This window comes from Mustelus asterias, chromosome 8 (genome assembly GCF_964213995.1).
Source record: "Mustelus asterias chromosome 8, sMusAst1.hap1.1, whole genome shotgun sequence".
NCBI lineage: Eukaryota > Metazoa > Chordata > Chondrichthyes > Carcharhiniformes > Triakidae > Mustelus > Mustelus asterias.
The window spans coordinates 2,556,576-2,571,711 of record NC_135808.1 but is presented as its reverse complement, the minus strand read 5'-3'; the positions used below and the strand labels follow the sequence as shown (position 1 = coordinate 2,571,711).

At 46.4% G+C, this 15,136-nt stretch overlaps 1 protein-coding gene across 1 annotated transcript in view; it reads left to right on the top strand.

The window, feature by feature from the left end:
- Positions 1–13,278, top strand: part of LOC144497624 (tumor necrosis factor-like) — a 32,057-nt gene extending 18,779 nt beyond the window's left edge. Inside the window, exons 2-4 of the mRNA XM_078219064.1 lie at positions 11,249–11,300; positions 11,892–11,957; positions 12,760–13,278. Coding sequence (XP_078075190.1) covers positions 11,249–11,300; positions 11,892–11,957; positions 12,760–13,172 — 531 coding nt within the window. The 3' untranslated portion in view covers positions 13,173–13,278. The remainder of the gene's footprint in view (positions 1–11,248; positions 11,301–11,891; positions 11,958–12,759) is intronic.
- Positions 13,279–15,136: the final 1,858 nt, after the last annotated feature.

The following is a 15,136-nucleotide window of genomic DNA, read 5'->3' as shown; positions in this document are numbered from 1 at the left end:
GGAAACCCACGCAGACACGAGGAGAACGTGCAGACTCCGCACAGACAGTGACCCAAGAAAGCATTCTTTCTGGTTGTATCATAGCTTGGTATGGCTCCTGCTCTGCCCAAGGCCGCAAGGAACTACAAAGGGTTGCGAACCCAGGTCCCTGACACAGTGAGGCAGCAGTGCCAACCACTGTGCCACCGTGCCGCCCTCTCGGGATGCCAACAAACGCCAGCTTTTCCAGTGTACAAATGTCATGAAAGTTTGAAGATTAGCTGAGAGGCTTTGAATTGTTTCATGTTTGAGTGGGAGGACGTATCAGTCCAATCATCACAAGCAATCAGTTGAGATCAGGGAAAATCCGCTTAGCTGAATATAGGCTACAGAGGTGAAACTGGAATTTTCGATGGTCTGTCTTGTGTGATGTGATCACACAGTAGCTCACTTCCTTAACTCCCGAGAAAACTCCCAACAAACAAACACAATGTTTCAACCTTCTCAGGTTTGCGATTAACACTGAAGAATGTTCGTCTCTCCTTATTAACTCATTCCCTCCCTGTTACAACATGCGAATCTCTGCCGTGGCGATGTAAACTGAGTTCCCCCGCTGTGTCCGTTCATTTACAGCTTCAGGATTTATCCTATTCCCAATCCGATTACTCCTCTCCTCATTTTCCCCTCTGGCCGCCCTCTTCCACCTCCTCGCTCTCCTGTTACCAGTTCCAGCCTCGCTGCCGGCACATCTCTCCCTCCCTGCTCTCCTGCTGCTATCCCTCGTCTTGAATTCTGTTGAGCAAGCCCCCGTCTCCCCAGCTCCCCTCGCTACCTACCCCGACACACTCTCCAAAACAAAGCACCTGCCCCTTCCTGGGCAAAATGCTACCACAATGCTGAGCACACCAATGGAATATCCAGTCAGCCATGAGGAGAAGGTTGCTAATTTAACCAGCGTTATCGCATTCCCGCTCACTCTCACTCCCTTGCAATTTGGCCATGCTAAATTACCCCATAGTGTCCAATGATGTGCAGGTTAGATGGATTGGCCATGCTAAATTGCCCCTTAGTGTCCAAAGATGTGCAGGTCGGGTGGATTGGCCATGCTAAACTGCCCCTTAGTGTCCAATGATGTGCAGTTTAGATGGATTGGCTATGCAAAATTGCCCCTTAGTGTCCAAAGATGTGCAGGTCGGGTGAGTTGGCCATGCTAAACTGCCCCTTAGTGTCCAATGATGTGCAGTTTAGATGGATTGGCTATGCTAAACTGCCTCTTAGTGTCCAATGATGTGCAGTTTAGATGGATTGGCCATGCTAAACTGCCCCTTAGTGTTCAATGATGTGCAGTTTAGATGGATTGGCCATGCTAAATTGCCCCTTAGTGTCCAATGATGTGCAGGTTAGGTGGATTGGCCATGCTAAACTGCCCCTTAGTGTCCAAAGATGTGTAGGTTAAGTGGATTAGCCATGCTAAATTGCACCTTACTGTCGAAAGATGTACACGTTAGGTGGATTGGCCATGCTAAATTGCCCCTTAGTGTCCAAAGATGTGCAGGTTAGGTGGATTGGCCATGCTAAATTGCCCCTTAGTGTCCAAAGATGTGCAGGTTAGGTGGATTGGCCATGCTAAATTGCCCCTTAGTGTCCAAAGATGTGCAGGTTAGGTGGATTGGCCATGCTAAATTGCCCCTTAGTGTCCAAAGATGTGCAGGTTAGGTGGATTGGCCATGGTAAACCAAAGATGTGTGGGTTAGGTGGATTAGCGGGATAAAGATGTGGGGTAATGGGGATAGGGCAGGTGGGTGGGCATTGGTAAGATGTTCTATCGGAGAGTGCAGACTCAATGGGCCGAATGGCCTCCTCCTGCACTGTGGGGATTCTACGATTCTATGATTCCAAGGAGCCTGAAAGAAGTTCGGATGGAAAGTGTCGGCAAGAGCGATGATCTTCTTTCGTTACCTCGGTGACGCCAGGGAACTGAGGAATTGTGAAAAAATAGTTATGCCTTTGTGAGGATAATTGGAGAAACTAAAAAGCGGTCAGCTTAACCTCAGCGGCAGGGGAAGAAACATAGCAAGCATAAATCCATCACTTGGGCGAATGTGGGTTAAGTAAGGAAAGACAGTGTGGAGTTGTGAAAGGTAACTGGTGTTTTAGTCACTTGCTGGAGATTGTTGAAGAAGTAACAGGGTCGATGAGGGTAATTTTTTGGGGAATTTCTTTCACAAGATGTGGGCATCATTGGGCAGGCCAGCGTTTATTGCCCGTCCTGTCGATGTGGCGTACCCGGACCTCCGAAAGGAATATTTGACGACATGCAGGACTTTAGACCGGTGAGCAATGTTACAGCTTGATGGAAGAAAAGGGATAGCGGCAGAATGCCTCTGAGGCTGGTTCAGTGGCAAGAAGCAGGTAGGACGGTTGTTTTTTTTGGACTGGGGAAAGGTGTAGGGTGGGATTCCCAGGGGTGATTTTTAGGAGCCCCGCTCTTCCTGTCAGGCACGAATGACGCAGGCTTGCATGTGCGGGACGCAATTTCCAAATTTACGAATGACGCAAAAACTTAGAAGTAAAAAAAGTGAAGCACCATAATTAAACTCCAAAATGACAATGGACTGATTGGTGGAACGAGGGATGGACAAGTGACAGAAGATATTTCTTGCAGAGAGGTGAGAAATAGTTCATTTTGCTCAGAAGAATGGAGTGAGGCACTTTGAAACATAGAAACATAGAAAATAGGAGCAGGAGGAGGCCATTCGGCCCTTCGAGCCTGCTCCACCATTCATTATGACCATGGCTGATCGTCCAACTCAATATCCTGATTCCCCCTTCCCCCCATATCCCTTGATCCCTTTAGCCTCAAGAGCCATATCGGATTTCTTCTTGAAATCACACAATGTTTTGGCCTCAACTACTTTCTGTGGGAGTGAATTCCACACATTCACCACCCTCTGGGTAAAGAAATTTCTCCTCACCTCAGTTCTAAAAGGTTTACCCCTTATCCTCAAACTATGACCCCTCATTGTGGACTTCCCCACCATCAGGAACATTCTTTCTGAATCTACCCTGTCTAACCCTGTTAGAATTTTATAAGTTTTGATGTGATTTCCCCTCTCGCTCTTCTAAACTCCAGTGAATATAATCCTAACCGACTTAATCTCTCCTCATATGACAGACCTGCCATCCCAGGAATCAGCCTGGTAAACCTTCGCTGTACTCCCTCTATAGCAAGGACATCCTTCCTCAGATAAGGACACCAAAACTGTACACAATACTCCAGGTGTGACCTCATCAATGCCCTGTACATGTTGATCGCAAACTGTTCCCGTCACCTCCTTCTTTGCAACAGTGAATTGTGATTCATTTGATGATTGATAACTCAGTTCTCTACTTCTAGAAAATAGATCAAAGCACATTGGTTTAGCAGAAGGATTATTCAATGAATGGAAATGTACGTTCATGGAGGCGAATCAGGACTGAGTCGAGGACGAATATCTTTCCAAGTCTGGAGGAAATGCTTTTTATGTTAAATTAAATAAACTCCTTCAGGCGCTGGTCCATGTAGCTCAATTTAGCCATGCAAATTTGTCACAGTCCCAATGACTACAGGCCGCTCTCCCCTTTGAGGTGGGTGGGGGGAGAGGACGGAGAGCTGACTGGTGATGATTTCATCTGAGGGTCACCACGCCTCAGGCCAGTGGCAAGATTGAGAAGACGGGGCCTTCATGGACAATCTTGGCTGGTACGGGAATCGAACTCGTGTTGTTGACACCGCTCTGCATCACTAACCAGCCGACTGATTGATTTGATTTATTATTGTCACATGTATTAGTATTGTTTCTTGTGCGCAATACAGACAAAGCATACCATTCATAGAGAAGGAAAGGAGAGGGCGCAGAATGTAGTGTTACAGTCATAGCTAGGGTGTAGAGAAAGATCAACTTAATATGGTTTGATTTTTGATTTGATTTATTATTATCACATGTATTAGTATAGAGCAAAAAGTATTGTTTCTAGTGCGCTGTACAGACAAAGCATACCATTCATAGAGAAGGAAAGGAGAGGGTGCAGAATGTAGTGTTACAGTCATAGCTCGGCTGTAGAGAAGGATCAACTTCATATATGGTAGGTCCATTCAAAAGTCTGACGGCAGCAGAGAAGAAGCTGTTCTTAAGTTGGTTGGTACGTGACCTCAGACTTTTGTATTTTTTTCCCAACGGAAGAAGATGGAAGAGAGAATGTCTGGAGTGCGTGGGGTCCTTGACTCTGGAGGTCCTTGATTCTGGAGCTAAACATTTTTTTGACTTTGTTTTTTAAGGGGAATACCTTTGGTTTCTGCATGTCAGTGGAATATGGTAACATCACACTTAGATTTTCCGAGCAAGAGAATTTGTGATGTGAGGTGTTTCACTCGTGCAGATACTTTTTGGCTTTGAAAATGTGCTCTGATGATATAAAGAACATGTTATTAGACATAGCCACGTCAATTTCAGAAAGACCACTTGTGAAAATCCTGAACACGGAAGTTTGAAAAGTACAAAATTGCAGTTTTTACTCTAACCATTTATTTCAATAATTAATGTCATCAGCGAGTGGCTACTAAAGATTGATACAAATGTATTAAATGCTACACAACTTAGCCTTAATTCATAGTTTTGTCATGGAAGTTTGGAATGATGATAGTGGATGCAGAGAACTAACATTAACAGGTGATCTAGGTTCCTCCATATATAGAAACATAGAGGAACATAGGAACATATCTGATGAGTTGCATTAAAAAAAGCAGGAAGTTAATTTTGGATGAAACTAGAGACAATGAAATCAACTTTTAACAGAAAGAGAAGATCATCATTGGGACTGTCGATGTTACTTGTAACATTGACAGTCCCAAAGGTAGGGGAGTCTAAAACTAGAGGCCATATGTTTAAGGTGAGAGGGGAGAGATACAAAAGTGTCCAGAGGAGCATTTTTTTCACACAGAGGGTGGTGAGTGTCTGGAACAAGCTGCCAGAGGTAGTAGTAGAGGCGGGTACAATTTTGTCTTTTAAAAAGCAATTAGATAGTTACATGGGTACGATGGGTTTAGAGGGATATGGGCCAAATGTGGGCAATTGGGATTAGCTTAGGGATTTTTAAAAAAAGGGCGGCATGGACAATTTGGGCCGAAGGGCCTGTTTCCATGCTGTAAACCTCTATGACTCTATGACTCAAATAATGGTGCAATTGCTAGTAGTAAGTGCAGTAAGTACAATAATTTGGCCGGGGCATTGAGTATAAAAATTGGCGGGTCGTGCTGCAGCTGCACAGAACCTCACCTAGGCCTCATTTGGAATATTGTGCACAATTCTGGTCGCCACGCTATCAGAAGGATATGGATGCTTTAGCGAGGGTCCAGAAGAGGTTTACCAGGATGTTTCCTGGTCTGGAGGGCATTAGCTGTGAGGAGAGACTGGATAAACTCGGTTTGTTCTCACTGGAACGAAGGAGGTTGAGGGGTGACCTGATAGAAGTCTACAAGATTATGAGGGGCATGGACAGAGTGGATAGTCAGATGCTCTTTCCTAGGGTAGAAATGTCAAGTACGAGGGGACATAGGTTTAAGGTGAGTGGGGAAAAGTTTTGAGGAGATGTGTGAGGCAAGTTTTTTACTCAGAGGGTGGCGAATGTCTGGAATGCACTGCCCGTGGGAGCAGGTACGATAGCGGCATTTAAGGGGCAACTGGACTAATACATGAATAGGATGGGAATGGAAGGATATGGACTCTGTAAGTGCATACGATTTGAGTTTAGGCAGGCATTATAATCGGTGCAGGGTTGGAGGGCTGAAGGACCTATTCCTGTGCTGTACTGTTCTTTGTTCTTTGTTCTAAGTACTTAAATGAACTTAAGTAAAAGGATGTAGACACAATTCTTTTTGATGATGATATTCTCCACTCGCCTGGATGAGTGCACTCCAACAACACTCAAGAAGCAACCCCACTTGATCGCTACCCCATCCACAAACATCCACTCCCTCCACCACCAATGCATAGTGATAGCAGTGTGTACCATCTACAAGATGCACTGCAGCAACTCACCAAGGCTCCTTAAGCAGCACCTTCCAAATCCGTGACCACTACTATCTAGAAGGACAAGGGCAGCAGATATCTGTGAACACCACCACCTGGAGGTTCCCCTCCAAGCCACTCACTGTCCTGACTCGGAAACATACTAGCCATTCCTCCACTGTTACTGGGACGAAACCCACAGTGGTTAGCACTGCTGCTTCACAGCGCCAGGGACCTGAGTTCAATTCCAATATTGGGTCAATATCTGTGTGGAGTTTGCACGCTCTCCCCGTGTCTGCGTGCGTTTCCTCCGGGTGCTCCGGTTTCCTCCCACAGTCTGAAAGACGTGCTGGTTAGGTGGATTGGCCGTGCTAAATTCTCCCTCAGTGTACTTGAACAGGGGCCAGAGTGTGGCGACTCGGGGATTTTCACAGTAACTCAATTGCAGTGTTAATGTCAGCCTACTTGCGACACGAATGAATAAACTTAAAAACTTAAACTTAATAGACTTAAACTAAATCCTGGAGCTCTCTCCCTAACAGCACTGTGGATGTACCTGCACCTCAGCATAGAATCATAGAAACCCTACAGTGTAGAAGGAGGCCATTCGGCCCATCGAGTCTGCACCGACCACAATCCCACCCAGACCCTACCCCCACATATTTACCCACTAATCCACGCATCTCAGGACACTAAGGGGCAATTTTTAACCTGGCCAATCAACCTAACCCGCACATCTTTGGACTGTGGGAGGAAACCGGAGCACCCGGAGGAAACCCACGCACACACGAGGAGAATGTGCAAACTCCACACAGACAGGGACTGCAGCGGGTTCAAGAAGGCAGCACACCCACCACCTTCTCAAGGGGCAATTAGGGATGGGCAATAAATGCTGGTCTAGCACACATCCCGTGAATGAGTTTTTAATATGTGAAAAATTAACTCATCAAATATTATGATCCTTGTGGTTTGAGATCTCCAGTTGATTTGTAGAGACTTGTATGAGATGGTTCTGGATCAAATATAGGAACTATTGTGGAATGACCGAATGGACAGAACCTGCCACCAATGCTTTTGGTCAACATCCTTTTCCATATCGAAATTAATTTAAAAAGGATTTGTGAAATCGGATGAGTCAGTAATTGGACCAGTTTGACAGTACTGACAATTTAAAGTACCTCTTTACAAAATATGACTCAACGTGAACTAATTGACAATTCTGTAAAGAAGATGTGCAGCAAAACAATGAGTACTTTTTTTTTCAAATCTTATACGTTTCTTCAGTGGAGTTTAACTTTCATTTTTCTATGCGTCATCTGTACTCTATGAATTGACAAGACGATGGATAAAGTAGATGTGGAGCGGATGCTTCCACTGGTGGGGCATTCTGGGACGAGAGGTCATAGGATAAGGGGCAGCAAATTTAAAACAGAGTTGGGGAGAAACTACTTCTCCCAAAGGAATCTGTGGAATTCGCTGCCCCAAAGTGCGGTGGATGCTGGGACAGTGAGTAAATTTAAGGAGGAGTTAGACAGATTTTTAATTGGTAATGGGTTGAAGGGTTATGGGGAGAAGGCAGGAGAATGGGGATGAGGAGCATATCAGCCATGATCGAATGGCAGAGCGGATTCGATGGGCTGAATGGCCTAATTCTGCTCCTATCCCTTATGAATGGTATGCTTTGTCTGTATAGTGAGCAAGAAACAATACTTTTCACTGTATCCCAATACATGTGACAATAAACCAAATCAAATCTACACCTTTTATTGATTGGTACACACATTTTTGCACATCTGTGGGAGGCAAATACAAACTTTCATCTGCACGAGAGGTTTTCAAATTGTGCCCCAAGATCTCCATTCATTGGGACTGAGTTTATTTTCACAAAACCCTCTTACCCAAAGCGCTTTCCAATAGTTAGCTGATGGTACAAGTCAGGGTAGCGAAAATGAACCTGTAACGAGCTTGGGTCCCACGAACTTTCTCAGGAGGCTAAGGAAATTCAGCATGTCAGCTACGACTCTCACCAACCTTTACAGATGCACCATCGAAAGCATTCTTTCTGGTTGTATCACAGCTTGGTCTGGCTCCTGCTCTGCCCAAGACCACAAGGAACTACAAAAGGTCGTAAACATAGCCCAGTCCATCACGCAAACCAGCCTCCCATCCATTGACTCTGTCTACACTTCCCGCTGCCTCAGCAAAGCAGCCAGCATAATTAAGGACCCCACGCATCCCGGACATTTTATCTTCCACCTTCTTCTGTCGGGAAAAAGATACAAAAGTCTGAGGTCACATACCAACCGACTCAAGAACAGCTTCTTCCCTGCTGCTGTCAGACTTTTGAATGGACTCACCTTGCACTAAGTTGATCTTTCTCTCCACCCTGACTATGATTGTAACACTACATTCTGTACTCTCTCATTTCCTTCTCCCCTACGTACTCTATGAACGGTATGCTTTGTCTGTATAGCGCACAAGAAACAATACTTTTCACTGGATACTAATACAGGTGACAATAATAAATCAAATCAAATCCAAATGGCCACTGTGCTTGTGTGAGCCTGTTGTGTATGAATTGATTTACTGTTTTTCATATCACTGGGGAGTCTCACAGCGCCAGGGATCCATCTGGCCTGGGTCACTGTCTGTGTGGAGCTGCACATTCTCAAAGCTTAAGGTTTAAACATTATTTATTAATGTCACAAGAGGCTTACATTAACACCGCAATGAAGTTACTGTGAAAATCCCCTAGTCGCCACACTCCGGCGCCTGTTCGGGGACACTGAGGGAGAATTTAGCACGGCCAATGCACCCTAACCAGCACGTCTTTCAGACTGTGGGAGGAAACCGGAGCACAGGGAGGAAACCCACGCAGACACGGGGAGAATGTGCAGACTCCGCACAGACAGTGACCCAAGCCGGGAGTCGAACCCGGGTCGCTGGCGCTGTGAGGCAGCAGTGCTAACCACTGTGCCACCGTGCCGCCCTCCCCACAGCTGCGTAGGTTACCTCCGGTTTCCTCCCACAGTCTGAAAGACGTGCTGGTTAGGGTGCATTGCCCATGCTAAATTCTCCCTCAGTGTACCCGAATAGGCACCAGAGTGTGGCGACTAGTGGATATTCACAGTAACTTCATTGCGGTGTTAATGTAAGCCAACTTGTGACACTAATAAGAAAAACACCTTCCCAAAGGACTTGGTCACCTGTAACTCGCTTTGGGATGTGGAGGGTGGGGCGGGGGGGGGGGGGGGGGGGGGGGGGGGGGCGGAGGGGTGAGGGGGGGGCGGGGGCTTGTGCAGGGCGCCACATCAATGCTTTGGTTAGATTTGTTCTCTCTTATGACCTCTGTATGTTCAATGACAATGATTAGGAGTATTTGGATGATTTGTAAGGTCCCACTTTCTGGTTTAGTTCTGACTTACGCAGAATTGGAGTGAAAATAGGAAGGATATAGAACGCATCATTGTCACACTTGAAGGGAAAGACTGTATTTTCCAATCGCTGCTGCTTTCGACTCGGTATTTCCCCAAGTCCATTACATCAGACGTGTTGGTGGTGCACTCACCCTTTATATAGAGCTTCCTTGTGCAGTAGAACTCAGACAGCTCTCAGAGAGAGACAGAGAGAGATCACTGGGTCACACACCGGCACTGACACAGCTCCCACTGAAACCTGACACCATGAACTGCGAGAACAAGTTACTGGATCCTGAGAGAGGAACTGAGGTTATGCTCAGACAGTCCGGGTCCCAGAGGGGCTGTTTCTGGAAGTCTCTGTGTGCAGTCGCTGTCCTGGGCTTATTGGCTGTGTCTACCTACCTCTTGCTGTGTCAGCTCAGAGTTCTACCCTCCACACAGGTGAGTGCCCTGGATAATAGTGATCTGCTTCTGTCAGTCTTACCCTCCCCTGCTCCCGTTCCTTGCACTCTTCAGAGAGACTGCTTTAGCCGTGCTTCATTCAGTGCCTATCTGCTTGTTTCTTGGTTGTGAGGCAGGAACTGGGCTCAATCTCTCACTTACTAACTCAGTCAGTGAAGTTTTTGAAGTTTTAAGTTTCTCTTATTCGTGTCACAAGTAGGTTTACATTAACTTGGGCGGCACGATGGCACAGTGGTTAGCACTGCTGCCTCACAGCGCCAGGGACCCGGGTTCCATTCCGGCCTCGGCTCACTGTCTGTGTGGAGTTTGCACGTTCTCCCCATGTCTGCGTGGGTTTCCTCTGGGTGCTCCGGTTTCCTCCCACAGTCCAAAGATGCGCAGGTTAGGTGGATTGGCCATGCTGAATTGTCCTTTGGTGTCAGGGGGATTACCGGCTAAAAACATGGGGTTACGGGGATAGGGCCTGGGTGGGATTGTGGTCGGTACAGACTTGATGGGCTCAGTGGTCTCCTTCTGCACTGTAGGGATTCTATGATTAACACTACAATGAAGTCACTGTGAAAATCCCCTGGTTGCCACATTCCGGCGCCTGTTCGGGTACACTCAGGGAGAATTTACACGGCCGATGCACCTAACCAGCATGCCTTTTGGACTGTGATAGGTAACCATAGCACCCGAAGGAAACCCACGCAGACATGGGGAGAATGTGTGAACTCCACACAGAGAGTGACCCAAGCTGGGAATCGAACCCGGGTCCCTGGCACTGTGAGACAGCAGTGCTAACGCACTGTGCCATCGTGTCGCCATTCACTCACTCACTCAGCAGCCTTGCTGCCGTGTCAGCACCCCAGGGTGCTCTGCATTGGATACATGCAGCCACTGAAAGCACCCCTGTACACCCTGTGAGTTTCAGCCTGTGAGCCAGTTAGTGAGCAGGGGCAGGTTCTCTGATGTACACGGGGAATGTCGACCTGTCATATCAACACGAGTGAAACAGAAACCGGAACATTCCGCTGTCAATCTGCAGCCTGCCTGCCAGCCAGTGGAAATGTCCCACATTGTGTCTGCACTGGCTTTCCAGAAGCAATTCCCCGCCCCAAATCATTCTCCCCTCCCCCTCCCCATTCTCCCTACGCTGCTCACATTGCTTCACTCACACCTCAAATTCCAAATGACCCAATCAACAAGGTCAAAAGAACTGAGGTTTCTTTCTAACGCACTCCAAAACAACAGAATCAAAAGCCAAGAACAAGAGGGAATTCCAGCTCTGTGTTGGTACATTTCACACCACTTCAGCATGAGTTTCACATCTTAATCTCTTTCCTTGTTTAATTTCTCCAGGGACAAAAACTGGCATCTGAGAAGTCAACCGAAACAGATCTACAGAACAGTGGTGAGTTCTCCCTCCATCAATCGCTCTCGCTCTCTCTCTCTATATCAATCTCTCTCTCTCTCCCTCTCTCTATCAATCTTTGTCTGTCTCTCTCTCTCTCTTCTATCAATCTTTTTTCTCTTGCTCTCCATCGATCTTTGCCTGTCTCTCTCGCTCGCTCTCTCTATATCAATCTTTGTTTCTCTCACTCTTCCTCTCTCTATCAATCTTTGTCTGTCTCTCTCTCCCTCCCTCTCTCTCTCTCTATATCAATTTTGCCTTTCTCTCTCTCCCTCTCTTCTATCAATGTTTTTCTCTCTCTCTCTATCAATCTTTGTCCGTCTCTCTCTCTTTATCAATCTTTCCCTCTCTCTCTCTCCCTCTCTCTCTATCTTTGTCTCTCTCTCTCCCTCTTTCTATCAATCTGTCTCTCTCTCTCACCATCAACCTTTTTCTCTCTCTCTCTCTATCAATCATTGTCTGTCTCTCTTTATCAATCTTTCTCCCTCTCTCTATCTTTGCTGTCTCTCTCTCTCCCTCTCTCTATCAACCTTTGTCTGTATCTGCCACTCTCAGTGAGTGTGACTGAGAATCCATTTCTTTCATCTCCAGGTTTGCCTCATCTCATGAAGCGAGTGGGAGATGACCCGAGAGGAAGAATCGCCGCTCACCTGACAGGTAACGGAACAATTCTCCATCTTGTTGACAACCTCTGAGTACCACAGATAGTGCTGCAGATAGAGAGAGAGAGGGAAATGGGATTAACTTCACAAAGGCACAGCAGAGGCATGATGGAGACCAGACCCTCCTCTGATTTAAAAACATTTTCTACTCCATTCTTAAAGTTACAAAGCCAGTACGAAGAGTGGACAAGGCAAATCCACTTCCTCGCTTGCTCCAAAAAAAACCAAATTCAAATTGAACCCAATTCATGGTCACCGCAAGAGAGGCAGAAAAGATCCAAACTGAGAAGATACATTTCGGTAGCACAGTGGTTAGCACTGCCGCCTCACAGTGCCGGGGACCACAGTTCGATTCCCGGCTTGGGTCACTGCCTGAGTGGAGTTTGAACATTCTCCCCCGTGTCTGTGTGGGTTTCCTCCGGGTGCTCCGGTTTCCTCCCACACTCCGAAGATGTGCGGGTTAGGTGGATTGGCCATGTTAAGTTCTCCCTTAGTGTCCCGGGAGATGTAAATTAGAGGGATTAGCGGGGTAAATGTGTGGGGTTGTGGGGGTAGGGCCTGGGTGGGATTGTGGTCGGTGCAGACTCGATGGGCCGAATGGTCTCCTCTGCACTATAGGGATTCTACGATTCAATAATCCCACCTTGGGCTGTATCTGACACCTGATTTTAGCAGAGAAGCTGCGATGTAACTCTGTCCCAATTCCCTCGGCACTTGACTGAAGTGACTGTCCTTCATGTAAATTCAGGTTATCCGTATCCCATCCTTACGTTGTTTTCTCTCTCCCCCTCACACAGCGTCACCAACCAGCCGAGGCAAGAAGGTGATCTGGCAGAACGAGACGGACTCCACCTTCACCGAGGGCGTGGAGTTCATGGACAATCATTTTGTCATCAAGGCCCCCGGTCAGTACTTTGTCTACACACAGGTGGTCTTCCACAGCAAGGGCTGTGAGGGCCGGCCCATCTACCTGAGCCACAACGTCGCTAAGCTCTCGCTAAGTTACCCAGAGGAAGATGTCCTCCTGACAGCCACCAAGTCCGCCTGTCACTTCAACAAATACCGAGAGCCCTGGTACAAGACCTCCTACCAAGGAGCCGTCTTCGAGTTTGAGGAGGGGGATCAGATCTTCTCCAGGGTCAACAAGGAGGTGGTGGGCTACGTTGACACCGCCCAAGGGAAGAGTTTCTTCGGAATATTTGCCGTGTAGGCATCCCAAATCGCTCCCGGTGATTGGCGCTGACTGACTTGAGAATTTCAAATTGAAATACGGCCAAGAGTTATGGGGCACATTGTCCTATCCGGCACTAATTGGACAGAGAGATTTAATACTATTTCATTTTATTTAAAGTCTAGTGGAGAGAGACATTTTCTAAACATGTTGGAGTTTATTTAGGATTGGCTAATGTGATGGGTTATCATGCTGAACTTGGTGGGGGGGGGGGTGCTTGGTGCCATCTGAAGAATGGGCTAGAGGGGCTGAATGGCCTACACCTGTCCCTGTGACCGTCCTACTCTCCCACATACCGTTATCAATGGGGACAAGTGTAGGTGATTCGTCATGTTTGGTGAGGTAAATCGTGTTGCAAGCGTGCGAGGAGACAACAATTATGCTCTGAATAAGTTGATTTTTGCATTTAAGTTATTGTTATTGAAACCAGTTCTTTAATTTATTAGATATTTAAATGATATGTAATGTTGTTCATGTTATATTAACTGGTGCTCCTCAGGGAGAGGGTATTTACACAATCTCAGCTCTGATATTCAGACTGGTTCGCTCGTGTGACCAGTTATTGGTCCTTGAAGAGTATGGTCTATGTCTTACCATCTATTTGTGTTATAACTAATCTCGGGTATCATCGAGAGAGAGTTCAGTGACGATTCTTTACACCAAGTCTCTGGGAATTTCTGTCGATGCGTGGGTGGCCATCAAAGCTCCCAGAAGCCCACTGGCTTCCCACCTCTCAATGAGATTGGTCAACTTTCCATAGGATGTTACCCCTCTAGAATGCTCATGGCTAATGGCGTGGCGGCACGGTGGCTAGCACGGCTGCCTCACAGCGCTAGGTGGATTGGCCATGCTAAAGTGTCAGGGGGATTCGGGATAAATACGTGGGGTTACATGGATGGGGCCTGGGTGGGATTGTTGCCGGTGCAGGCTTGATGGGCCGAATGTCCTCCTTCTGCACTGTAGGGATTCTATGATTGGAATACTTCGCCAATTAAGTTAGGGAAAGTACGATGAAAAACACTACGAAAACCACTCAGAAATATATGATGGTGAATAGTTTCCAGAAACTGTTGATGGTTTCTCCTTGGTTTGACAATCGATTATTGGGGTATTTGTTGCTATGGTGAAACCACTTTCCCATGGTGCTTTGTGACCTTTGTCGGCCATTTTGTCTGACTGGGTAACACACAGTGATCCCAGCGAGAAATCTCACACACTGACAGATTTAAAATCTAGCAATATTGGCCTGTTTATTCATTGTGATTCAGTTCTCAAAATCTGTGTTTTATTAAAAACATAATGTCGGTTTGCAAATATCTTTCTGTTTTTGTATTCAGTGTAAGACTGTCAAGTTTAGAATGATTGATTTTAAGTTATTATTTAATTGTATTTATCAATTGCTGTATTTATATTATTTATTATATAAGTTATTAGTTACTGCTGCATGGAAGGACAGCAATTAATAAAAAAATATATTTTAAGGAAATTAAATCTTTTTTTCGGATTCTTGTACTTTGATTTGCTTTTGGCGCTTTGGGTGGGGAAGGTTTCCATGGTGACGAAGGAAGTCTTGCCACTTTACCGCTAGGAATTCAGGATTATTAGACTAGGGAGGTGATGGCCTAGTGGTATTATCGCTAGAGTATTAATCCAGAAACTCAGCGAATGTTCCAGGCACCCGGGTTCAAATCCCACCACGGCAGCTACTGGAATTTGAATTCAATATAAAAAGTATCTGGAATTAAGAATCTACTGATGACCTTGAAACCATTGTTGATTGTCGGAAAAACCCATCTGGTTCACTAATGTCCCTTTCGGGAAGGAAATCTGCCATCCTTACCTGGTCTGGCCTACATGTGACTCCAGACCCACAGCAATGTGGTTGACTCTCAACTACCCTCCAAGAGCAACTGGGGAGACAATAAATGCTGGCCAGACAGCGA